The sequence below is a fragment of the Haliaeetus albicilla genome, chromosome 3 (assembly GCF_947461875.1).
Source record: "Haliaeetus albicilla chromosome 3, bHalAlb1.1, whole genome shotgun sequence".
Lineage (NCBI taxonomy): Eukaryota > Metazoa > Chordata > Aves > Accipitriformes > Accipitridae > Haliaeetus > Haliaeetus albicilla.
Genome location: NC_091485.1, coordinates 1358442 through 1386329, shown reverse-complemented (window position 1 = coordinate 1386329; position 27888 = coordinate 1358442). Strand labels below are relative to the sequence as shown.

At 39.2% G+C, this 27888-nt stretch overlaps 1 protein-coding gene across 9 annotated transcripts in view; it reads left to right on the top strand.

Annotated features, from left to right (window-relative positions):
* COBL (cordon-bleu WH2 repeat protein) overlaps window positions 1–27888 on the top strand; it is a 210634-nt gene that overhangs the window by 128007 nt on the left and 54739 nt on the right. For all 9 annotated transcript variants that reach the window (XM_069778682.1, XM_069778684.1, XM_069778683.1 and 6 more), the window contains one exon: window positions 7323–7517. In XM_069778682.1, coding sequence (XP_069634783.1) covers window positions 7323–7517 — 195 coding nt within the window. The remainder of the gene's footprint in view (window positions 1–7322; window positions 7518–27888) is intronic.

Here is a 27888-nt window from a genome sequence, read left to right as displayed (position 1 = left end):
TTACTTGTGAAATTTGCCATGTTCATTTAGTATCCATCTGATTTTAAATTGGAAAATTAGTTTTGAATATTGCTTCACACACAAGAAGTATAACAAAAACCAAAGATGATTCTTGGCAGCTCTCTCTGGTTGGGCTCCCTCTTTGTCCTCAGCGTAGTGCACAGGGCTTGAGTTATTACCCACACTTGTCCCCTGCTTAGAAATGCACAAACAGTGAATCTAAGACCGGCGGTCTGTTCTGGAAAGCTTTTCTCCTGGAGGCTTCCACTGTTCTAGTTCCCTCTAGTTGTTCTTCAGCTTTTCTACTGGAAAAGGGGTTGGACATCACAGGAGGTGCAAAGCGACCATAAATCAGTTGAAGCTGGACACCAGGGTTGTGCTCCTAGCTGTAAAGGTGCTTTACTTCACATGACCTTACCCAAGCGAGGACAAGAAGTAATCAGATAAACTTCTAGGAAGGGAAATTATAGTTAAGGTACAAGGGAAAAAATGTTAATGCTAAGGATAGTTAAGCAATAGAACAGCATAATTGCGGATGATGTGGACCTGTGTCATAGGAAGGTTTCGTAACCTCTGCAGTGACAGATTGGGTCACGCTACTCCAGTGCTGGGAGACGCAAGTGGTTGACTTTGTAAAGGGAGGTGACCTACCTGGCACTGCTAGGAGTTCTGATCAACAAACTTTGTACTAAAACGAGAGGAATGTGGTCGGCCGCTGTGAGGGAGGACTGGCAGGGGCACAGGAGAGGGGACATTCTCGGGCATTCCTAATTCTGGCTGTGTAAGTTCTGGTGTCCACCAAACAGGCCCTGACAGCAAGATCTGGAATTGCTAGCTAGATACTATAATAAACTTATACAAGCATAAGACAGCACTGTACAGACTTCAAAGCATAACTCAAAACTTTTACAGTAAAACCTTGAAAGCCTCCTCACAGGACATAGAAAATTAACATGGTGCTGCCTGTATGAGTTACTGTTGTGGCAATGAAATAGTTCCTTCTCTTTTAATATTGTGATGGGTGACCAGATCATTTCCTACCAGTAGCAAAATGCAATGAGATGATAAAGCAACATAAATTAAATTGCATAAAAATGCATTTATTTTTTTTTAGGTCAAAGCAGGAAAAGGGTAACTTTTTTCCTTTCTGACTGCAGACTGTATGCAAGTACCAGAATCACAAGTGCTTCAGGGAGTACAAAAACCAAACTGTATTCAGTGTGGCCGGTTAGAAAGGAAAATCTGAGTAGTCACAATGTTGTTGTTTTTTTAAACTGTCTCCAAGCAATCTCATGACTGAAGTAATATGCTTTGGTTTTGAAGCAGGAGCTTGGATTAATTCAGTTTCAGTGTTGTCAGATTTAGTGCTAGTATAAGGAATTTCACTATCATGTCAAGGAAAGCAGCCTCTGACTTCAATTTGTGCAGTAGGTCTGAAATAACCTGTCTGGCATTTTAAATGGCCAGTTGTAATCAGTTGTGGTGTCATTCAGCAAATCAATAAAAGTTTGCATTAATGGAGTTTAAATGTCTAATAAGCATAAATATTCTTCTTGTCGCTAAGTAGATGGATTTGTCTGCCTGCTCTAATTCTTACCTTTTGTATTTACCCATGGTATGCTTGCAAAAAAAAAAAAAATTATTTTCTTTCTAATACATTTATTCTTATTTTTTGTCTCTATTTTGGAAAAAAATGAAAATCTTTATTTTTTGCTGATACATCTGGTACTTTGAGTGCTTAAAAACAGCTCAATTGATTACTTTTGATTTAAAAACTTCTCAGAAGGAAATTGCATAACAAGACTGGGAGCTAAAATATGTGAGTTTTGGCAAAGAGCTGCGGAAGAAAGGCCTGGCTGTAGCAACCTCACAAGAAAAGAACTTGACATTTTGAAAAATTTTTATTGACCGGTGTGGACAGGGAACGGGAAGTCAAATCACTCTCACAGGCGAGCTGCAGTCTCTTCCTTGCTGACCTTTAAATGCCACTTAGTGTCATCAGGAAATCAAGGAAATGCTAATAACAGGGCTTTGGGTAAGAGAGTTACATATGAGGGATATCGTCTGAAAACAAACATAAGCTGACTTCCATTTTTATACACATCTATTTTGTAAAATGAAATTCTCACAGCAGTACAGTTATATTTTTAATAGATTAATCTTACATTATTAATATTAACGTGAAAATTTTCAGAAGTATCTGTAAGATGTCAGAGCTCCTGTTGATTCTTGAAAAGTGAGTAGTTTGCAAAAGACGTCTTATGATTGTATTCTAGGTTGACGACCTTGGAACACAGACTGGCCTCTGCTTTAGGCTCTTAATCTAGCTTGTGTTGAGTTCAGCAGGCGATGGACTTTGGTAGTCTTGTAGAAAGTTGACTTTTCAATGTCTTTGAAAATGGGACTGGTATGCCTAAGTCACCAGGTTACTCTGAGCGTTCATACTCCTGTTTTTTTAACAGCTCCTCTTTGCCCTCCCAAAAAGTCTTTGAAAGCTAGGTTTTAACTAGAAGAACTGGTAGGAAGAAATCCTAAAATGAAACTGCTTAACCACCAAGAAAGCATCTTGTACGTTAGAAAAAAAGGAATTTCTTTAGATTTCAGAAGTTTAATGAGAGGGAAGAAACTAGCTGGCAAGTACATGAAACAATGGATCCGTGAAACCTGATGGCACCGTATGTAGGCACTGCAGCTGTTTCTTGCCTCCTTCCAACGTGGAACTGAAATGGACTTTAGTCCATGGTTGTGGTTCAGTACATGTTCAAGACCCTTGCTCGACCAGAGTCTAACTTGACTGCTGACCTATGCTGGTGTGTCTGTGTTTTTGCTGGGTTTGCTTTGCATTAACTGAGGGGAAAAAAAAAGAAGAGGAAACTATTTCTTTTTTCTTGCTAGTTTGCATTACTTGTTGTTTGAACTGCTATCAAAGTGCTCTAAGTCTACCAAAGACTATGATTTTACAAGTTGGGAGACATTTTTAAAAGCTCTTTATATAATTCATTGCCATGAATTTTCTTTTTCTGACATTATTTTTCTTTTTTTTCCTTTTTTTTTTTTTGCAAAGCAGTTAAAGCGGATTGTAGGAATTGATTTTGATTCTGAGCAGAACATTGATGCTAACCTATTTGCAAATGAAACAGAGGGTAAGGGCTGACTTTTTAGCCAGCTACATTGGCTGCAGTACTTGAACTTGGCTTTCCTCTTACTTACACTGCTGTAATTTGAGTAATTCCACTGAAATCGATCCATTGATAACCAATTAAAACAACAAGACATGAGAGATGGTTTGAGTAAGTGGTATGTGTGTATCAGGTCCCTACAAGTTTGCTTAATTAATGCTCTGTGCTTTTAATAGTTGCCTTGCTAACCTGCCTGAAAACCAAACCTCCAAAATCCAGTGATTTGGAAAGAAGCTGCACTGCATCTAGCACAACATAAAACATAAAAGCTGGGTAAGGCGTTGTCTCTCTAGATTAGGTTTACAACAGAAGAAGAGCCATGCCAAAAACACTTGTGTCAGTGGTTTGTGTCCAACGTTTTTTTTCTTCTCTTAAAGCTACTGAACATGACTGCACACATGGGAGAGCTTGAAGGTCTGCCTCCAGTTAGACAAACATCTCCTTGCTGAATGATTGGGCTTTCAAAACTGCTTTGAGGTTGTCCTCATTCCATTCTCCTGGAAGCTGTAGCAAGTTTTTATTTTAGGGGAAGAGTCTTAACATGAGCATTCTTGAAATGCTCACTGACTAAATAATGGGCTTAATATAAAGGTTGGACTTGGAAAAGAAAATGTAGCTGCATTTCCAAGGTTTTTATTTTTAATTTCATTGAAGTCTTTTTATTGTAAACTATTTATAGTGTCATATAAGTATTAAATTTTTTCCCTGTATCTTCTGTTAGGATATGCAAGCTTTAAAAGAAAAAACAACCAGCTTTAAAATGTTCAGTTGTTCATCACTGTATTCATTCATAGTGATCTGTTGCCTGGAAGAGGATTCTCATAGCTCTTCAGCCACAAGACCTTGACATAGAATCCAATAGGATATTAATTTGAAACTGGATACATCCTATCTTCTTACTGATACTCTGTATATGTAATGCTAGGAGGGAAGTCTTAGGAGTTCTTTATTATTTGTGTACATCTTTAAATCTCTTAACAAAATTTCTCAACCTTTTTATCCAGCAAGGAGAATCAAAGAATTAAAACAGTCACAAAAGCATACCTGTAGAGTACACTGTAAAATTATTTTCTTCAGTGATTTTGTAGGTGTGTGAAAAGAGGAGACTATATTTCACCCTGGAACTCTGTAATTTCTTTAGGAGTAAACAAACTTTATTTGATAGAACCAGGTACAATATGCACTAAGAATGACTTAAAACTTGTAGGTTACAGATGAGATCATTATTGTTTCCACTGCCCAAGATATAGGGCCAAGAAAAGAGTATATTTCTTTATAAGATTAGACCTACTTTTTTAAACCCCACCTTCCACTTTTTCCACAAGCTTTTTCCTTCATTGCTAGAAAAGCGAAGAAGCTATTGATGCTATTCAGTTCAGAGAAATTGGTGATGAAAAAGATGTAGCAAATACTGCTTTAATCCTTCAGTAAAACCCTGTTTGTGTTAAATATGCTACTCCAAGATGACGTCTGCTGCGCAGTGTGCAACATAAAAGATAACAAAAGCGTCCAGCTCATATTTTTAAGTGTTGGTTATCACATAGTTATCACGTGTAGTAAATGCAGGACAAGACAAATCAGTTTGCTGTCTGTATTTAGCATTTTCAGTTGCTTTCACAGGAACCTATAGAACATTGAGCTTTACCAGGCAGTCAGGAACCTGTATTACACACATCTTTTTGCATTGCTGTATTTTTTAGCTCTTTATGCTTCATCAGTGCTTCTCAACGGTCCTAAAATCAAATTCATTGTCTTTTTGAGCTTGCTGCCCCATATTGTTAATTTTTACCTAAGACTGCACTTGGCACTTGTGGAGAGGAATTACCATGCCATGTCACAAGTCAGATTCACTGCAAGTTACACCCTTATGACAATCCAGACGTCCACCACAATGATGAGGCAGCCATACAATTGAGGCAAAGCATTTTCCACCAGTTTCCAGATTGGAGAACTTAGGTTCAAAGAACTACCTCTTTTATTTGGAAAGTGATGGGATTTGTGGTGGCCTTTAGTTTCCTGGCAGTATGTGTTCTGTGGTTTTGGACAAAATTCCACCTAAGAGCTTTATGTCCTTGATGGGTGAGCTTTGCAAGTGCAGTAGCATGTTCTGTTCTGATAAGAACAGCATTATCAACCACGGTCATCAGCCTCTACTTCCAGAACTGGTATCACTGGTGATACCAACGAGTGCACCCTCAGCAAGTTGGTCGACAGCAAGTTGGCCAAGCTGTGTGGTGCGGTTGACACGCTGGAGGGAAGGGATGCCATCCTGAGGGACCTTGGCAGGCTGGAGAGGTGGGTTCCTGCGTTCCTCATGAAGTTCAACAAAGCCGAGTGCAAGGTTCTGCACATGGGTTGGGGCACTCCCAAGCACAAATACAGGCTGGGCAGAGAATGGATTGAGAGCAGCCCTGTGGAGAAGGACTTGGGGTTGTTGGTTGACAAGAAGCTCAGCATGACCTGGCAATGTGCGCTCACAGCCTAGAAAGCCAACCGTATCCTGGGTTGCATCCAAAGCAGCATGACCAGCAGGTCGAGGGAGGGGATTCTGCCCCTCTGCTCCACTCTGGTGAGACCCCACCTGGAGTACTGCATTCAGCTCTGGGGGCCCAAAATAAGGACATGGAACTGTTGAGGCAAGTCCAGAGGAGGGCCACGAAAATGGTCAGAGGGCTGGAGCACCTCTCCTATGAAGACAGGCTGAGAGAGTTGGGGTTGTTCAGCCTGGAGAAGAGAAGGCTCCAGGGAGACCTTACAGCAGCCTTCCAGTACCTAAAGGGGCCTACAGGAAAGCTGGAGAAGGACTTTTTACAAGGGCTTGCAGTGGTAGGACAAGGGGTAACATTTTTAAACTGAAAGAGGGTAGATTTAGATTGGATGTCAGGAAGAAGTTCTTCACTGTGAGGGTGGTGAGGCGCTGGAACAGGTTTCCCAGAGAGGTTGTGGATGCCCCATCCCTGGCAGTGTTCAAGGCCAGGTTGGATGGGGCTTTGAGCAACTGGGTCTACTGGAAGGTGTCCCTGCCCATGGCAGGGGAGTTTGGAACTAGATGATCTTTAAGGTCCCTTCCAACCCAAACCATTCTGTGATTTCACAGAAGCCATTTCTAAGAAGCGACCATCTCATAACTTATTTAAAAAGTAAGATCTTCAATTTAAAATGGAAGCTTCTTTTAATTAAAAATAGCAAAAAGTAACTCACAGGTTTTGTGGGAGAAGTTTTTGCAAGGTCTTTATTAGCAGATTAAAGAAAGTAATAATGTTGAATTTAAGTGTCAAAACTAAGTTAAAAATGGATATTTTCAAGCAGTCATGTTCCTAGTCTTTCCTATTTGTAGATTTACTGCTATATGACTGCATATATTTCTGTTTGTATATTAATATAAAAATGTATTAAGGCCTTGATCTGAACTCAGTGAAACTTTTTCTATTGATTTTATTAAGTTTTCAATGAGAACTAAAGTTATTTTTGATATTAAGGAATTATTGAAATAGTTTCTGCTTCTCCTTTCATCTGGGCCGGTTAAAATCCAGAGTGGTGCCTGTCAGCAGGACTTCTTTTGACTAGGTTAAATGGTTGTTTTCAGTAGCTTGTAAATGATTGTGCTTGATTGTGCATGTAAGTTGGAAATAGTTTGATGGTAGCAGAGTTTCTCTTACGTAAATGTGCAGAGAAGACTCAGGTAAACCAGGCAGATTGATAATAAAATAGACAAGCCTGAGACAGACAGCATATGGTTAATACAGTGTTCTCATTTAAGAGTAACTCTTGCTTTCAGAAACATGTGTTACTTGTAATTTAAATACAACTGCAGATGCATTTAGATAACTGTAATTATGTGTCTCGATGAAGCTTATAGTTTAAATAGCAAGCAGTAGTAGTGTTCCCATCAGCGCTACTGTTAAACTGCATTAGGTGCTCGTCGTGCCTCCTGACTTACTAATACTGCCTGGAAGCTTTGTTCCAGTTGACCTTTAGAAGTTTCCAAAAGTTACAGTTTGCAATTCAGCAACTTTGGCAGAGGAACGTACCTGATTATTCATATCATTGTTTAAGTGGTAACCAGATGTGTCTTGTTTTAATTCTTTCTTTCCCATTGTTTTTAAAAAGTGATGTTAATCCAAGATGTTAATCCATTTACAGGGTTTTTCCACAGCACCAAATTCCCCTTCGGTGAATTCTCGTTCCAGTAGCCTGGGTCCATCACTGTCCCTTGGTAACATCTCAGGAATGACAGCGAACCCAGAAGTGAAGAAACGCAGAGCACCTCCTCCCCCGGTTGTGATGCCTGCGTTGCAGAACGCGGAGACGAGTGGACAAGACAAGACAGCAGCACAGGTAACGGTGACACCACAGAGCGGGCTGCTTCGCCTCTTGTGCTGGCTACCATCAGTTCCTTCATGGGAGCTCGAGTCATTCACAGATATTTTGGTTAGCCATTAACTACAGCTCACCAAACCTCTTGATCTTACAAAATAAAATTATGAGAAGTCTTGGAGTTTTGTACATATTCACTGACCTTTCTTGAGACTGCCCCAGGCTTTCTCCCATGTCAGTCTTTCTAAATCAGAAAAGTTTTGTGAAGCACTATGCTAAGGGGAGGAGGGTGAAGAAAAAGGAAGGCAGAAGAGCTGGAAATTGTGCGGGGTAATTAGGTATCCTTATTGGCCACGGCAGGCCTGGAAAATGGGTGGCAGTTCTCATGACTGACAAAAACCTTCAGCGTGCTGTTTTGCCCAGACACTTGTCAGGCTGTCGCCTACATCCCCGTCTCCAGCACTGCCGTGGGACACCAGAAGATCTGCTCTGCTTTCCGAGTCCTGCCACGTGACCTTTTAAAGCAGGGCTCTGTTTTTGCTTTTAAAAAAGGTCACCGTTCCACAATACAGTTATCGAGAATTAAACAGAAATGGGAGGGAAAGCTTTCTGAGGACCTAACCCTTTGAAAAGAATAGAGTTAAGGGAAAAGGAAGTTGTTCTTGTTTTTATAGTGACATTCAGGTACGTATGTTACTAAACATGCGCAAGCATGTTAAGACTTCAGGTTCCGCCATCAACAAAAAGTGTTATGTTCTAAATGTAAACTGTAAAAGTCAGTGTGTAAAGCTATATACATGGATGCCAAATACGAATGCAAGGAACCAATACGTTCAAGGTTGTGCAATGTGGACCGACTCTGTCTGCTTAGGGCTTGTCACCTCTACAGCAGACTGATCTTTGGAAAGCGAACTGTGTTAGTGCAAAATGGAGTCAGGAAGGAATCTCTGAGTTCAGTATAATGGAGGAGGAGTCGTCCAGTGCTCAGTCTCACTCCCTGTCCCTCTTTTATTTATCTGCATTAAGACATACGTTAAGTGCCTTCTCCAGTGAAGCATTGTGTAAGCAAAGTTGATGCACACTCTTGGTAAAGGATTGTGGAACCTTATTTTCCCATTCTTAGGATGTCTAAAAGTGTGATTGCTGGAACATAGCGGTGTTTCATTTTTCAAAATTGGAATATGTGCCTTTGAAATAGCACTCATTTATTATAGACACAGCTGAAGAGAAACAATGTTTTCTTGCAAAATTTGGTGCACTTTCTTTTTTAAAATTTCCTTTTGAAATTCCTATTGTAAATATTTTGATGCAGCTTCTTGTGTCCCCCAGAGTTAAACATTTAATGTGTTCAAGATAAATAGATCTTTTTGTACAAAAATACCACGGCATTATAACTCTTAAGTTTATAAAAGTATGGTAATCATGGACCATATTATTCTTCCATTCTCTTATGCTTGTCTCCTTGCAGTGTGGCATGGAGATTTTAAATTCTGTTGCACAAAACCACTGAAAAACTAAACTCTCTTTAACTATGTTAACATTTCTGTTTTCAATGTTGTTGCAAATAGATTAAAGTACTGACTTTCTGAAGCCATTGGGAGAAAAGTATTTCTTTATTGCAAGAAGCATACAGTACAGTGTCAACTTCAAATTTTCTTAGTCTAAAGGAAAAGCTATTTTGAAGAAAGGAAACAGATGAAGGTTGCGTCAGAGGATTTTCCATGATGAAGTTAATTTTGGGCAATAGAAATGTCTTGTGTAGCTAACAAAGCCAATGAAGAGCACAGTAGATTATGAGCACAGTTGCTAGAGTCTGTTTGACTGTGTTTGTTGGTAAAGGACATCTTTCTGAAAATGGTGGCATAGGTCAAAATATTAAACAGTTATGGTGTGTTTCTGAAGCTCCCAGGCTGAAAGTTGCTCACAGGCTGCCCTGTAGTTTGAACAAGAATGTGTGGATTACAGTTGAAATGGAGCACAAGTTCCGTGAAGCAATCAAAAACCAAGGGAAGAGATTAATTATTCAGTATTATGTGGCAAGGTAGCAACAGAGATTTTGTTTATAAGAAAACCCAAACAGTTCTATTTTATCTACGTGCAGACTATCCAGTTTGCTGTGAAAATAGAGTAAAAAATCTCAGGGTGTAAGTTTATTTCTTTAGTTTATGGGAAAGAATTAGCACTGATCTTTTTTTTCAGGGAAGGACGTCAATTCCGTATTAAAGGACTTCCTTCCATAAAAAGATAAGATGTTTGTTTAGAAAACTTTATTTATGTGCAACTGTTACTAACAGGAAGATCCTGCAAAAGGGGAACATGTTTATTTCCAGTGAAGCTAGCACATTAATAGAAAATGAAAAAAGTGGTATTCTGAACTCTCAGAAGGTTTTTTTTTCTTTTTTAGCTGTCTGGTTCCATAAAGTTGTGTAGAAAGGCGAATACTGTAGCTGTTATGAATACCTGTAATTTGACTTTCGAATGCAATAAGCCTGTTATTTTTAACCCATTGTTAAACTCCAGAGCATTCAATTCTCTTTACAGCACAGATGATCCTTTAGGAATATATATCTCATCTCCCTGCTTGGTGGTTGCAATCAGAAATTTCCATGTGTATGAAGGGTGTTTTAATTTATGCTTTAGATTTAGATTTTCTCCACTCGCTCTTCTGGATAGGTAGATTACTGCAATATAATTTTACTATATTGCAGCTTTTGTTTCTGTGGGGCTTACAGTAATTTACCTCCTTGAGGGTAAGGCCCCTGCAGTAACTTTAATTACTTTTTAGTGCAGCATCATTAGTTTTCCATGTCTATTTAAAGGTAGTGTTCCCTCTGTAACTGTTTTAAATCTCCTCTAGAAAATACCCATTTCTCTTCAGAGCACAATTGAGCAGTGCTTCAGAGTGTGCTGAGCATGCACTGAGTAGTTTGCAAAAGAATGCAGAGTCAAAGAAAGGAGTCTACAGATTTCTTCCCTGGAGACTTCCCCCCTGTTTTTTTAAACATCTTCCAAGTGATGCTATTTAGAATAATGAGAAGTCACCTGAAAAAAAATAGTCTTCAAAAGACCAGGGTATGGTAACATTTCCACGACGAAATCTAGAAGGTTAGATGCTTTAAGAAGTAAGGAGGTCCCCTCCTCTCTTAAGTTGCAACACGGAGCCCGCGCCATCCAGAGAGTAGAGCAGAACACTGTAGGGGGTGAGCAAAAACTGAAAATTGTAGTGAGGGGGGATGATAAAGAAGGCCTCAGGGACTTTCTGTAAGAGCCTTTTCTGTGAAATGGAGTGGTTTATTCAGAATAAAATCATGAGGCTTTTTGGAGGCAATGTCAGAATTAGAAGAGGGCTCTTCAGTGCCTTCATCTGTATAATAGCTCTGATGTTAACTCTAGAAGCCAGAAATGCAATTTGTAGACTGATAAAGGAGCCATGTGCTACTTCAGCTGCAGCGATTTTCAGAACAGAAGCACTTTCATATAATATGTAGGTGTAACAGGAGGCATCTGGGATTTGTTACTAGCCAGTCAAATTCCTGTATTAATAGAGGAATAGGGTGATGTAACAGATACAATATTCTCACATTTGTTTCATAGATTTTAATCTTAGTTGTCATATGGCAAGACAGTGGGTTTAAATAAAAACTGCATCATTGCTTTTAGTGCAGGTGAGGAACTGGCCTCACACTTTCAAAAGGTTCCATTATAAACCAACACAATTTTCAGGTTTATTTCCATGTTTATATAGTTTCCTGGAGGTTGCTGTGGACTAACGTATGCGACATACTGTGGGTTTTGCCCTGCTTCTTACGTTCCTCTTCTCCCTTTAGACCTCAAACTTGGGTTGTTGAGGACAGTTGGTGACTCCCCATTCTTGGTCAAGGCCATACCTTTAGAGCAGACTGCTTGCCCCCAGTGTTTTATCAAGGCTGATGTTTCCTTACCAAGAATACCTTATTCACTGAAGAGGCTTACTCGCATGAATAAAAAGGAATATTGCAGCCAAAGAGAGTCTCAGCCTTAATCAGATCATTGCTGGCAGGTTTCTTTCTCCCTACCTCCAGTTTATTTTTGACCAATTTTATGCCTAAATGAGAAGTTCAGCTTTAAGGGAATCATTTTAACATGAACAAATGTAAATGAGCCTTTCATATCTTTCCTGCAGAAAATAAGGTACTCACAGTAAAAATTTGCGAAATTTCTTGTTTATATAGGTTAAGATACTTCCTGTATTTGCTGTATGTCTTATTAAATGGAAGGAGATGACAAATGTGGAAGTGCAGCGGAAATGTTATTTTTTGCCATCTTAGTTGATGATTTCTAATACTGACCACCACACAGGGTTTTTCTTCTTTTTTTCCCCTTTTCAAGTGTTCCTGTACTCCTGTTGGAGATAGCAGCTTCCTGCAAGGTATGTTCCCCTGTTCCAGTGCATATTGCACTTGAAAGAGTTACGATTCTGCTGGCAGTCGTTGACTGGAGTGCCGTGGAGCTGGCAGGACACTGGGTTAGGCATCCTAGCCATTTAGTAGCATTTTCATGCCTTTGGTAGGGAAGCCTTTCTCACAGCAGAATTTGTGTTACAGTACTATTCACTGTCCTTTTATACATAAACCAATGTAAACAGAATACACCAGTGATTGAAAGCTTAGGTCCCCTCTGGTTGATTGAGCATATTAAGAGTGTGTCAAAAGGAGGAAATACTCTAGTGAAATGTCCTGCTGAAAGCCATTGAATTTGTGCCCATCTGCAGGCAACCCTGAAATATGTTAAATGACATTGCAAATGAGCACAGCGGATAGTGAAAGCATGCCTGGAAATCATTCTGCCAGCAAGAACCACAGAATAATTTTCAAGTAGTAAAAATAAAGGACAGGCAGTGAAGGAAATGTATGAATAAAATTATATTGAAATAATAATTAACATCTTAAATTTTTTCAAAGCATTATGAAACCATAGACTCACCCAAATTTCCAGAATCAGTCCCTGAATTTGCACTTCTCAAATTTCCCATGCGTATGTGTATATGGTACAGGCATGGACTTGGAAGCCACTTGGAAATGTGACTCATTATCTTCCCTAGAAGTAAAATGTATTTTAAAAGAGTGGCCAAGATTTTTAGAAATGGTTAGCTCAGCTGTCCATAATTAGGAAGCTGAGTTTGTAGCTTGATGTTTTCTGAACTTTTAAGATGTCAGAAGCTGCGTCTGGTTGCTCAGCAACTCATTATCTGGCCACTGTGATTTTAATATCATGTTATTTTTCACTATGCCACCTTCTGTTGCAAAAGGAGTTTAAATTGAGATTGTTAATATAAAAATCTGAGCAAACAAGCATTTCTTCCACTGATCTCCCCCCAGTGCAGCGGGGTTTTTTGCACAGGTATCTTGCATGTTTGCATGAAGTGATTACCACTCTTCCACCTTACTTCTTCACAATCTAATGCCACAGACTGGTGGTTAGCTGACTGCAAGGATAATCTTGATTGGTATGAAATCACACTATTAGTGCTGTTCTCCTCAGGTTTTCAAAATGACATATTTCCCTGTGGCTGCAAATTAAGCCCTAAAGCAATGAATCCAGATCCTGTAGAACAGTGTAGAGTAAGGTATGTTCCTAGTCTGTACAGCTGTGTCAGTAAGGATACCATCAGCAGAGCTTTCCATCTGTGTGCCCTGTCAGTTAAAGTTTCTTTAATCTGCTTTGTCCCTGGGGATTTCGGATAAATCTGGTATTTCAAATAATAATACTCCTGCAGTTGGCTTTCCTTCTGAGAAACAGCTGAGCGCTTAGAAAGAACCTGTGTTTGTGTGGACAACAGCCTTTCTTCCTCACAAATTTCCTTGGACTACCAGAAGCGTCATTTTATGGGAGAGGCATGATACCAACAGGCACTGCAGTTGTAGGGAAGTTGAGGGACAGAAGAATCACAACTGGATGAGAACATCCGCCATGGTTACCTACAGAACTGAGATTTATCTTAGGCAGGTGTCTAAAACCCGCTTGATTAACATCTGCTGTGATCACGTCTATAAGCACCGTACTCTTACCAGCTTACTGTCTTGTACCTCTTCCTTTGTGCATGTACTGTAATTTGTTATTGTGAAAATTCCACTCCGATCAGAGTCCTGTGTCCCAGGAGGAAAAGTTTCAAATTGTTTTAGATTTACCTAGTTGGTTGATCCTACTTTTGTAGAAATTATTGTAGTTGTACTTGAGGGAGGGGTTGTTTGTTTTTCATACTGCAGCAGAATAGCCTTATGCTGTAGGTATTTTCTTCCCTTTTACCTTATACTTTTTTCTGTACTTCTTTACGAGGTGAAAGGTAATGAACAGTTCATGGTGGAGATCATCTGACAGTTGTATTCTGTTTTAACAAGGAGCCCAGAATTCAGCAAAAGGGTGAATGGACTCAGATTAGTTATCTCTCTTGCATAGGTTACACCTAAGCCAGAAACGTCTACTAGAAGTCAACAAGATACGAGTGCATGTTTTTTTTATCATCTTTCAGAGAGGAAGGGAGGTTTCTTTTGACTCCGAGGTCTTCTGGGTGAGGTCTTCTCAACCTTTCTCTTATGACACATTTCCTTTCTCCCATAAGTACTCTGTGAATGTATTTTTATTTTGCTTTGTTTTTTTCTGTGGAGCATCCAGAAGTCTCCTTTGAGAATAACAGATACTTTTTTTCACATTCTGAGGAAGGATGCAATGAATCAGTTTCTGCTGTAGGAAAAAACTGTTTTTCAAAATGTGTCTTTTACTTTTACAAAATACTGCATCTTCTAGGTCACCTCTCAGGTTTTTATAAGTTTCCCTGAGGATATCAAAGCAGGGTTTGTTCCAGAGGAGGAGGGATAACACTTGACTTTTATTTTTTTTTTTTAAATGTTGATTAAAAGGAGTTTAATGACTGGGTTTGTAAAGCCTTTTAGTTTAGCCTGGTTTGATTTTCTCTTTGTGCATGAAGAAGGCCTGAAATGTGAATGGTGCATGTTATTTTTAAAACTTTCTTTGTCTTTGTTCGTTAACCGAGGATATCATGAGTGTTAGCTATGATCTTCTCCAGTTTTGGTGGCAGACTTGTTAGAATTCTCAGGCAATGTGTGATATCTCATGACAGCATTTTTCTGATGAGGGCAGGGATATTGCATCTTTATTAAAGATGCTCTTTCTCCAGAATACTGTTCAGGTGCCAAAGTTATGTAAGCTTAAAGAAAAGAATTTTTCTTTTTTTTTTAAGAAGTCAACAGATAGTCAAGAATGTATGAGATGTCTTTATAATTAGAGTTTGGATATTAGGTGCTGGAGTGCACACCGTACTGCTGTAAGATGCCAGATTAAGAGGCTGGGGACTTCTTACACAATTAGGATGAGGCAGTATTTTCATAAGGTCAAAAAGTAGCTGAGTCTATGTCTGTGTGTTAATACAGATAGATATTAATAGATAAACCCATTAAAAATGGAGAGTGTATCTATTTCTCTGTATTTCACATCAAATTTGTGTAGCAGTCGTTTATTTTGCATGTACTAGGCTGTAAATACTGCATGGTAGTTATGAAAATTTCCATTAGGCTTTTAGTATCCATCTCTCTTTGGGCCTTTTATTCCAGTTGTTCTGTCTGAAATTTGATTTAGAAGCTTATTTATTTCATTTATGCATTTCTATAGATGTTGAGCGTTTATGGGTATGAAGGGTTTTTTTCTCTTTGCTCATAAAGACATATAAAAATCATTTGTTTTGCCACACTGACATAAACACTGCCTTACTTTTTGGCCAGAGAATTGCCTACTATTCTCCTAAGATGGTAAAACAGTTCGACTGTGTTTTACATTTTTCACAGGTTAAGGTTGCCCACATAGGCAGATAATGAACATCAAACTTGTCCAGTAACGTAGGTAAGGTATGCACTTCAGTTCCTTTGTCTACGGAGTGCGCTCTAGTTCCTTTGTCTGAGCAGCAGCTGTGCACAGTATTCTCAAGATGGTGCACCGGAGACTGCAGTGCTATCTGAAATCAAAAAGACTGTATAAAATAACCGTATCTGTATTAAGTCTTTCTACTGTGTGGAGCAAAAAATAGAGAAAATATTACTGAATAGTATTGCCAAATGCTACCAATGCCACATTTTGGGTTTTCATAAAGAAATTCAGAGAAAAAAGGTGGAAGTAGAGTTGGTGTTGCAAAGTATAAGGGAAATCGAGAATCCTATAAGCCTCCTAATGTGCCTTATGTACTGGAAAAATTACTAGAAATATAATAGAGAATTTAACTAGTTGTAATCTCTGAAGATAATGAATAGGGTAAATGTAGCTTCAGTAAAACAGAAACCCTGCCTTACAACTACCTTCGAGTGCTCTTGACGCATTCAGCAAACAGATGGATGTGTGTGATCTGGTTGATACAGTCTGTCTAGGTTTCCACAAAGCTTCTACTGAGTTCCCTCACCAGGGATTTCTTAAGGAAACCAAGTCTCCATTCCATAAGGAGGAAGGTCATCTTACTCTTAAATAACTGACGGTAAAGAAAAGAGGAATCGCAGGTTAGGAGTAAATGATCCACTCATCTAGTGTTGGAATGTTGCAGCAGCTTTGGAGTATTGGAGGATCCATGTTCATCATATATTAAGAAGCGACCTGGGAAAAAACAGTGAAGTGACAAAGTTTATTGCTGGTACTTGAGTTATCCAGATAGTAAGGACAAGGCTGAGTATGAAAAACAACTGTTGAAAGACCTTATGAGATTGAGTGCTGGCAGCACTTGCAGGTGAAGGCAAGTAAAATTCTGTGTAGGTAAGTGTGAAGTGATATACATGAGAAAAGACCACTCTGAATTTTCCCTAATACCTTGTAAAATATCAGTCTCTCAGCTGGCAGTAACCAGTTAGGAAGACCTTAGGATCGTAAGACATATTTCTTTGAAAAAAGTCAGCTCAAAACTCAACAGCAATCAAAAAAGCAAATTGGATGCAGAGCATTTTAGCCGAGGAAAAGAGGGTAAAAAGAGAACTTTATTACACCACTGTATTGTGAGCTTTATTACGCCATCTTAAATACTACAACAGTGTTCCCCTTGTTTCAGCAGGGTATTACAGAATGGGAAGAGACTCATGGGAGGGCATCAAGGGTGATCGAAGGTGTGCAGTAGCTTAATACAGGGACAACTGTACAACTTAAGTAAACCACGATTCCTCATCTTGAAAAAGTGGCGTGAAGACTACGGATAGGGATTTGACCGTTCAGTCAGCCATTACAAGAGCATTTCAAGCTGGTAGGAAACAGGCAAACCAGGCAAAACCAAAGAGGGTGGTTCTTCATGCAAGCAGTAAATCTGTGGAACTCCTTGCCAAGGGTTAATGTGGGCACTAAAAGTTTACATGGGCTCAAGAGGAGACTGAACAAATGCTGGATGACAGATCTGTTGCAAACTTTTATATATAAACCACACCAGGAAGTCCCTGACATGAAGATGGTGGGTGGCTGCAAAAGTATTAGGGAGAAGGTAGTATTGAACATACCTTCCTTTTTCTTCTGCTGTCCTCTAGGTGATTGCCCCAGTCTGATACAGAAGCCTGAGCAGAACCCTTGGTCTAACCCAGTACAGCTATTTTTGGAGAATACTGAAGAGATTCATACCTAAATATTTGTCTCATATGATCTGATACCACTCAGGAAAGTCATTGGCAGCATTCTCAATGACTTCACTAGGTCTTCTTATCACTGGTAATTTGATAAACAGGCAACATGTCTCTCGTTAAAAACAGAAACAGCTGTCTTTGATTGCTATTCCCAATCATCGCTCTCTTTGTTTTGTGCTCATAAGTGCAAAACTTTGCACTTGCAGAATGAGGCCGTAAGTTTCGCCAGTAAATCACATAAGCAGTAAGAATTTTCCAGCATGAACCCTAAAGCAACTTGCCTGGTATACATGTCAAAACTTAGTGCTGTGACTGCAGTATCAAAGAGCCCTGCAGGACTCTGAGGGTCATATTTGCAGCCCCTCCGGGCTGAATCTCAAAATACTGAGATGCAGGTGTGCAGGTCAAATTACAGGTAGCCGCGAGCTGTATGGGTGATGTCCAGTGCACTCTATTGGACGTGGGCCTTTCACTGACAAAATAAGAAGCTGCGTGAAAGACTTGATCCCATTCCGTTTGAAATCAATGTCAGATCCAGGTGCGTGCCAGGTATTCTCCAGATTGCAAATCCTCTGAAGAAGGAACTGTTGGAATGCTTCTGTCTTGTGCAGTGATGGGGCTATTATTTGGTTTAGCAAATGATGGTATTTCTACCTTTCAGGAGATAGCAAGTCAAATTGATCTCGTATGGCGTGCTGCTTTCGTGGATCTGTCTGCTTTTGCTGGAAGGACTGGGCAGTATTTCTTTAAGAAGAGTGTATGAGGGTGGAACTTTTCTTAATGACTTCCAGTTAATTGCCTTGTGTTGAAAAAGCCATGTACAAATGGTTGCCCTTCACAGACATGAAATTCTGTGATGACATACATTAAGTTTTATAGAAACAATCATCTTTGTAACCGGTCATAAACCTGAAAAGTTTTTTCTATTTAATATTTCTACTGGAGCTGAACCTGGCTAGTGCTATCCTATTGCAAATTCCATTACCAAGATGTACTGGAACCAATTAGTAGAAACGAGAGTAGTAAAAGAGGTCTGTGGTCCTTAAAATGCCCTACACCGCGGTAAATGACTAAGAAATCAGAATACAGAACAATTAATTTCCGATTTGAAGGTGTTTTGATCATTTTTCCCAAAGAGCTTTAAACATGACTGACATTCAGTTAGCTGAATGGGAAGTATCCAGACTTGTTCTTTTCATCTCTGACAAAACAATGCTCAGATGGCAAACATGAAACCAACTGAGAGAACATCAGATAATGTGTGCTGTGCAGTCTGGATGCTTAATTTAGCTGAACAGGTATACTCCAGTTTGGATAAATGATGCAGGCCCAAATTAAGAGAAGAAGAGAGAAAAGTGCAATGGTGGCTGAAAGCTTATCTTGCTGTCATGCAAAGCATCAAATTTAGGAAGGCTCCAAAAAAGCTGCTAGTGAAAGGGAGTAATTTGTACTTCTTTTTATGAGAAGAACAGCTCTAAAAATTAATTCTGGTATATGCACACTTAGTCAAACATGTTAATTCTTTTAAAGTAGTTACCAAAGGCTACAGCTAGATGATACATGTACTGTAGTGACTACTTTCTCAATATCTTCAGATTATTGGTTAAGGGTATGTTACATTTTAATATTATATCACGGAATTTTCTTTGTACATCTACAGAAATTCCATAGTTTCAGTCCAAATTGCCACCCATCCTCTTTAGAGCTCCTAATGCTCAACTTTGTGTTGCTGCACATTTACTTACTAGCAGCATGTGTCCCATTTTAAAAACAAAATTTCAGAAAGCATTATAATAACTTGAGGCAACTTTTTTTTAGGCAACCACTTATTTTCCAGGAGTATTTGTGTTGCTCTTTTTTTTTTTGTAATTTGTTATTAATATACTTATTTTCCAACTCTTCTGTCCCATAATTTTAAATAGAGTAAGGTGTCCCTGTGATGAATTAATTAAAAGGATTCTTAACTTTCTCAGTCACAAAGTGATTAAGTGCAGTTGATTATATTTTTTTCTGAAGTTTGGCCAGTACAAACTAGGATGTTCATGCAGAATTTCAGAATTTCAGTTTTGATGTTAGCCAGAAGGTGCAGCCTCTCAGAATTGCAAGGGGAAGTAAGACTGCTTTTGCACTGACCCTTTGAGAATCTGGCTTTACTCGGATAAAGTTCATGGTCAATTAATAGGTTTTGCAACAGAAGAACTTAAAATTTTAAAGTCTGCTTTAAAATTATGTCTTTTTCTGAAAGGAGAATACTATTTCTTTAGCTTGGGGAAAAAAGCTGCTGCTTCATAAGAGGAGTCCACTGTGTGGCCTTATTGCATTTTTAGAAATAGTAGCAATGTGAGTTCAGTAGTGATTAAAATTGCTTACCTGCTTTAACTGAAGGCTGGACTGTGTGAAGTGCTAAATGCTTCACACTTTGACTTGGATAGGCTGTTCCTGTAGAGGGGTGGGAGAATGTAATCTGCAAAATTTTGTACGATTCCTCCATGGTCTGCTTTCTTGTTCTCTGTGAAGTAGTTCAGTCCTGCACTCCTACCTGTGTAGATACAACCTCTGAATTGACATGAAAGTCAGAATGACCTGGTGATCGTTAATATGTACAAGAACCCAAGCAATATGAGCTTGCAGTGTCTTTATTTTACCATTTAATTTACATCACACAATAATCATGCAAGAATACAAGATTCGTTTGACAGGAGGGCTTCTGATTTAAGATAGCAGTTAGTAAAATAGATCCTTTTATTTTTTTGCAAGAAAATGTACATCTTGAGAGTTGAGTCCTCGAATTACGTGCAAGAAAAATTCTTGGAATAGTCTTTTCGCGAACATCAATAGTGTTCTTGATCTTTTGCAATAATCCAGTTGCTTCTGGCTGTGAGTTCATGGATCACCTGCCAACTGTTTTTGAACAGACTATACTACCTGCCTTGGGAATAATACCACAACTTACCATCTGGTGAGATCATGATAGTATCACTTGACCTCCACATGTGGTCTCTGTCAAGCACTTCATTGAAAACTGGCAAGACATCAGGGCCCGAACATACTGTTCTATGCAGCCCTGAATTTTGGCAGGGTTGCAACATTTAGTAAGTAAACTTCATCTGGCTTGCAAGTCACAGACAAATAGGACAGGCTGATGTCATCGTAAGCTTTAACTCTCATTAAAGAGAAAGTATGTGTCAAGTAATTATTAGACTTTGTTGGGCAAGGTATTTAGGGGAAGTTAATAGACAGATAATTTTAAGCAGCGAGGCTTCTGAGGAACTGGCATTCGGTACGCAATGAAAAATGACCCTAACACCGTGCTTAATTTAGAACCTGGGTTTATGTCGCTTCTTAGATTTTGCTTGTAACTCCACCTTTCTTAGATCCTAAATTAAAAAGGTAAAAAAATTATAGAATAGAAAAATCAGCTAAGTAAATGCGTGCTTTGTCAATTTGGTTTAATTTAATGGCTTAATAGCATTCCATTCTGGTCATTGTTTAGCCAAATGAGCAAGGAAAAACATCACAACTCTAATCCAGTAAAAGCTGTTCTCTGCTACTTCACGCTATTTTTTTTGAGTTTCATAGTCATATCCCGAAAGTAATAGAAGTGGGGAGAGGGGAATGCAAATCCAGTTCCTCTGACTGCACACCGCTTCAGTTTTCACCTCTTTAGAGGATGGATGGTGCAGGTCACTGGGAGAAATAGCACCTCGTTTGTTCGCAGTGTGCTCATCTTAATCAGAACGCTGAAGCTCAACAGGCAACCCCTGAGTCCTGCTCAGCTCTGTGTCCCCTGACGCTTCCAGGCGTGGATAGCAAGCGGAGTGCCATCGTGGGTTTCTGTAACAAATCTTCAGAGCACAGTCTGTTTGTAATCTTGGATGATAAAAATCTCATAGTTGTGGGGACTAGCTTGATGTAGGGCCGTGTTACGCCACAGCCCCTAGTAACACATCTAATTGGCGCTGTGGGAACGCTTTGCTATTCCACCCTCTTCTTGGTTTCCGAAGATTGCGGAAGTCGGGGCTTCTGGCTGCGCTTCCGAAGTGCTGGAAGGAACTAGACTTGGGTGGAAGTTTGCAGGGGACAGTGCGAAAGGATGGAATAGACTAGATGATCTTTAAAGGTCCCTTCTAACCCAAACCATTCCATGGGTCTATGAAATTGGAACGGAATTGGAAAGTATCACTTGACTTACCACCCAAACCAGGTTTCCCAGGCATTCTGTGTGCCTGCACATGGAGAGGGCTGGTATAAGGGAGTTGAACACTAGAAATAGGTCAGGTATGTTTTTCTCTAAATTGAGAAGACTTCTGAGGTGATCGCCTAGGACTTAGTGCTAAGCACTAGAAATTCAACTTGGCAAGAATATTCTAAGTGTAGAGGAAAACTTAAGCTCCAGGGAGGTATGTTGCTTAGTGGCAGTAGAAAGGGTACGGTTCTCCTTGTTCCTGGTCAAACGTTGGTGTGATTGCCTTCCACTTCCTAGCCCTAACAGATTTTAAGCTACAACCTATCCTTTTGGCAGAAAATTGGGCAAAGATGCAAAATAAATTTTGCAGATCTTCAGTTGGCTCATAACATCTCTCAGATTTTTAAGGACAGGCAAGCAGAGCAACCAATCAGCCAGCCTGGATGTGAGACTGAGGAAGAAAAGGTGAGGTATAAAATCCTTAGGCCAGTGCCTTTCCCAAAGGCAGCGATTCAAGGAGATGACATTGATTGCGTCAAACTCCTTGACAAAGTTGTCAGAAGAAATATGAGCTGCGGTCCTACTATGTATTTTAAGCTTTTACTAATGTTCATTTGTTCTATTAATTGTATTGTTCTAAGATAAGCACAAACATGAAACGAAATTTTGATGTGGTTTTTGCCTTTTTTGCTTAACTTATCTAGAGGAGAAATTAATCTTAGTAGCAAATCAGTTTGTGGTGGTTTTAAAATGTGATTTTTAAGTGTTTGAGGGGTTTTTGTTGTTTCCACCCCCATCCCCCACGCCCAAATGAAGACATAAATGAGGAGGATTACATTGTATTCAGAGAAACAGAGGAAGTTAAATTCTTTGCCAAAGCAAACATCCGCAGACTTGTGTAGTCTACATGTTTCAATGCATGTGAAAATATTTGGTGTTGTAGAGTGACTTCCTTGAGTGGAAATAATATTGCAGCTAGTAATGAGATTTTGCAAAAGAAGGAAATCACAGCTATCTTAGTAATTTAACATCTCAGATTTGTTTATGGATAGTTTCCTGTCTGACACGTTTAACCGAACAAGTTAAAGTGTTTAAAGAAGATTAGAATGACATTAATTTTTAACTGCCCTTGACCATGGCATTTCACAGAGGGTGTGTTCAATAAAAACAGATGGAAAAATGAGCTTGCCCCTTCACCTTGCAGCGGCTTTCTTGTGTCAACTGATTTAGCTTTCTGTCGCCAATCAGCTGAGTATTCAAGGACATCCTTGGCTTTTGTCTTCCTCATTTTATGAATAAAATAGCAAGAGCATAGCAATTTCTGTAAAATTCAGTAGTGCTAAGCTTTTTGTCTGTTATTAAGACTGAGATGTTTTTGCAGTCACAGCTTGATTTTTGATAATGAATACTAAATTTCATTACAAAACCCTGTTCAATACCAGAATCATATAAGGAGAAAAAATTAATTTGAAATTAAGCAGCATAAAAGTAGGCAAAATGATACAATTTTTGTGGCATCTGATTAAAATATTAATGGTAAGGTTATTTTCAGAAGAGCAATGCAGTTTGCACTCCAGTTATAAGCCAGACTTCCCACTTATCACAGCGCCTGAATGCTTCCAGCAGCAAAGCAGCTCGGAAGCTGAGGCCATGAGTATGGCTGGGGTGCAACCACCACGTGGGCCAAACGCAGTCCAAAGAAGCATGGTGCAGAGCTTCAAAGTCAGGAGGAAACACCCAGATACTGAGCCGTGTTGTGTCAGGACACAAACGTGGTTGTCCTGCTTGTAGAGTTAGTCGGTGTTACGTTGTGGACTTGAACTCATGTTGGCAGTAGCTTGGGAATCTCCCATCTAAACTTCTTCCACGTGAGAGTGGCGTGTCCAGCGTAACACAAGCGATTGGGTCTAGTCGGTCCAAATGTCAGTCTTGCAATCACAGCATGCTTATTCGTATGGCTTATTTAAAAATCTCCCTTTAAGTTTGTTATCATTATTCATTTTATTGTCAGGTTTGTGAGATCCAACACTGAAAAATCAAGATGTACAGAACTAAAATGACGGATCTGGAGAAATTGCTTGCTAATTTCTGAAGTGTAGTTATTTCTGTGCATTTTATCAAAATGACAAGTTTTTCAAATAATTTCCTCTTTAAAACTGTTTCCATGTGCCATGTTTTTTAGTATCTCTGTGTATGTTGTTTTTGCAATATGTTGTTGCATTGCATGAGATCCTAGTAAGCATTTTAAATAACCCACACAAATGCATTCTGCAACATAAGGACATGGTTTTGGGAAACATCAGACTGCTGTCTTTGAATGCTGTTTGTAACGTGCTTGTGGATTAAACATTCAGTTTTTAATCAAATGAAATGGGGTACTACCCAATAAGGAAACAAGGTAGAGAAGTTCGGTGCTGAATAGGCAATTTAATACAACATAACTTACAGTGGTCAGCTTCATGAATTGCTCATACGCCCAGTTTCTTTGAGAGCTCCTTGAATTTTCCTTTGTCAGTGTATGCCAGTGAAAAGCCTAATAATGTATGACCTGTCCAGGGAATATTAGACATGTGAGTAAATGTTGTTTAAGACACATTAATGTTCAGTTGGGACTTCTTGTGGTTTCTAGTGCTAGGCCTGTTGAAGCATCTGTTGCCCTGTGAAAATGCAGAATCAGCTGGATAGAATAGCTTTTATATCGTCAAGTTTCATGGACAGATTTATGTCTCCGTTCTGCAGCTGAAAGATTTATCTCTCTGATTTTCCTAGAACGGCTCCTCTTGGATCAAAATATTTTCTTCTCAACTGCTTTAAATTATGTACAAAATCAGAGCAAAATATTTTTAAAAACTTTCAAACCATAAATCTTTCTTACATACCAATCTACCACTTGTCTTTCTTACAATGCTATAAAGGATCAGTGCAGTTATGGTTATATCAGGAGTTTAAAACTGGTTAATAAAACATGTGTCTTTTCTTTTTACTTCTAGAGATTCTTAGAAAATGGCTCTTAATTATTTCAAGATTTCTTAAAATTCTTTGTGAAGGGAAGAGGGTTGGGATGGTCCCACACATAGTTTGGGGTGATACTGTTGTTTGTTCAGTTACAAGTTAGCTCTGCATTTTTCTGTGGTTCATATTTAAACACTCTCGTAATTTGATAGGCATTCTGACCCCACACGATATCATCACCAGCAGGTGTATCAGAATCTGGCTTGCTTAAATCAGAGTGTGTGTCTACTCAGTGTTGGATGATGGAAACCAGTTTGTAGTCAGGGCATGCCAGTGATTGAATCCATGTGTTCTTTTTCCAATCCTTTTTATTTACTTCTAAAAATAATTTCTACAAACAATCACTCACTGTTTGCCCGAACAAGACATTTTGTATACAAATTAGACAGTTGTTCTATAAAACAATGAAAGATCCTGACGTGTAATGTTGCATAAAAAGGAGAAAGAAGCAAGAGAGTATATGAGCTTTCCTCACACAGTTTATATCATATGCTATACAATTTTTATTTGTATATGCTAAACCACCATGGGACATCCCTTAAAAACAATCCTTATTCCAGACATAATCCTATTGCTGATAGAATATGTGTATCAGCTGTAGCTATGGCGTTTGAGCAGGAAGAAAATTGCTCTAAGGACGATTTTGTTAAATTGCAAACCTGGAAAATTGTTAGGTTTTCAAGTTTCCCTTTTTCCTTTCCTATGGCAAAATGATAGCAGTGAGAGTAAAAGCAAAAATCTGTTGCTGTAAGACAAATGTTTCTTGTAATGTTTATGAAATTATTGGGAAGAGTGGTTTGGATTTTGAAACACAAACTATGCACTTTTTTTTAACATCTCAATCACATATTCGCTAGATCCACTGAGGGGTTTTCTGTTAAGGCACAGTTAGAACTGTTTAGACCTGTCTGTCAGTCGTCCAGGCTTTCTCCAGTAAGCATAGATGCCAACTACAACACAGATGCCTGCAGTTGTTCAGGGAAAACCTGTTCCAGGTAACTCGAGAAGGTGCTGTTCGCTTTTAGTGTGCAAGTCCAAGGCAATTTTTAAGTTGCTCTTCCTTACTTGTGTTCTTAGTTGTGCTTCTGAGTGGAGATCACCCAGCTTTTTTCCAAGTTCTTTCTCAGTCCTGCAGAAAGTACGTGTCTCTCGTATGTCCACTCGTGTACTTTCCTCGTCTGCCCACTCACGTACTTTCCAAGGTTGTGTTAAGCCCAGTCCCTTTTTCTCTACCACCTGTGGCAAGAGTACGTGGGCTATCCTTAAGGGGACAGACTTGCGTCTGTGCGGATCTCCGAGTATGTTATTGTAGAGTCTTTAATCTCTTTGGAGACATCAGAGTGAGATTTCCTTCTTGGTCAAAGTAGTGATTCAGATGACTGAGATATGTAGTCAGTGTCATCGAGTGGGCTGTGAATGTTGGTAGATACTGGAAGGGCAGAGGAGCACAAATTAACGATAGAGTTTCTGGCTCACGGGAGGAGGCTCAGTTTCAGTAGCAGCAAACCTGCAGTAACTTTAGGCCTAGTTTGGTCTGTGAATAAAAGGAAGGTGGCATTTGCCAGATGACTCAGCAAGTACTTACACAGATAAACTTTTATGTTAGAAAGATTAATAGGAAAGGGTTGATAAATACAAAACCAGTGTCTGACCTGTAAGTAGAGGACAGGCAAGGGAAAGCAGCGGAGCTCACATTGGAAATTTATCTGAGAACCTCCTTGTCTTTGAATGCTTGATGAATTTTTGGTGGTGGTGGCTTTTGTTTCCTTGGGCCTCCATTAATATTTTTCATGAATTCGTATTCAGTGCAACCTAACCCAAAGAAAATACTGGACTTTTACACATGAGGAAACTCAAACTCAGTTTACACATCCACTCTTGCAGTATCCACAGACACTTTGCAAGTAGGGTGTCTGTCAAATGCTACTGATTGAAAATTTCAAGCATTAGCCTTGTAGGATTCTTTTCCACACAATTTTGACACATAACCTCCCCATGATGTTGTTGTTAGGCTCTAAATATATTCTAAAATCTTATCTAAAGCCCTCACATTTTAATAAAGATGTTGAGCTTTCACAGACAGAAAACACATTCAGCACATTCCTCAGATATTTCGTCTGCAATATTGGAAGTATTTTTCAAAACAGCATGTGAGCCATGACATGAATTTAATGGAAAATTGTTTTTTGCATCATATGTGTTCTCATCAATAAGGGAACAGAAGTGACACTATTTGTCAGGCTTATGTCCTTTTTGCCCACTTTATTGATTTCTAGCTCAGTTAATGGTATTAATTACAGTCAGGGAACACTTGTTAACATCTTTAAAAATAAGGTATTCATTGTGTAACAGAAGCTGACTTAATAATTTCTTCTAGTTAGAAATGCTACATAGGTGAAGCACAAGTGCTAAGACTAGGAAGTACTCCCTTACGCTCAGAGAGGGGCTCCTGTAACAAAGTTTGGATGGGAAATTACTTCAGATAATGTTGTTAAGGCTTCATTTCTTTATAAAAGAAGCAGCCAGCCATAACAAATTATTTTCAAGTTCTATTGTTTTGGTATATACAATTGCAAGAAAGAAACAGAATGTTCTTTGTGTTTTTTCCATTTATGTTTAGCCTCATAGGTTTACTGTTGGTGTTTAAGAACTACTTTTAACAATTTTTATGACCTGTTCTTGAACTAGACACTTGTTATATACATTGTAGCGTGGCTGACTTTAAACAAGGTTTTCATCTTCTTTATGGTGTTTGTGAAGTATACTGCACTGAGCTGACAGTATAATAAAAGCATTTTTGCTGTGTATTTGACCACACTTACATTATTGCAGTTGTGCACTATTTTCTAGCCTTTTCTTTAGCTGTAGCAGCATGTTCATCCATACATATATCTCAGAAGATTCGAGGTTCCTCAGAAGATTCAACTAAATAAGAATGTATAGAGCTGAAAAAGATAAGCTGGCTTCTGACAAGGATCCTTACTTCTTAGTAAAGCAGTAATGTGCCTTTGAGGAATTTGACTATACCAAACTAACACCCTTCACTCATCTGGTATTGGGGAAGGGTGATTAGTGATCTCTTGTCATTTCAAGTGCAAGCACACGCTTCCTTAACTTTCTGCCTTGATTCTCAAGATTTGCTAGACTTATCTTTTAAATCACGAGTTGTTGTGGTTTAACCCCAGCCAGCAACTAAGCACCACGCAGCCGCTCACTCACTCCCCCCCATCCAGTGGGATGGGGGAGAAAATCAGGAAAAGAAGTAAAACTCCTGGGTTGAGATAAGAACGATTTAATAGAACAGAAAAGAAGAAACTAATAATGATAATGATAACACTAATAAAATGACAACAGCAGTAATAAAAGGATTGGAAGGTACAAATGATGCGCAGGGCAATTGCTCACCACCCGCCGACCGACACCCAGCCAGTCCCCGAGCGGCGAATCCCCGCCCCCCCCCACTTCCCAGTTCCTAAACTAGATGGGACGTCACATGGTATGGAATACACCGTTGGCCAGTTTGGGTCAGGTGCCCTGGCTGGGCATGAGAAGCTGAAAAATC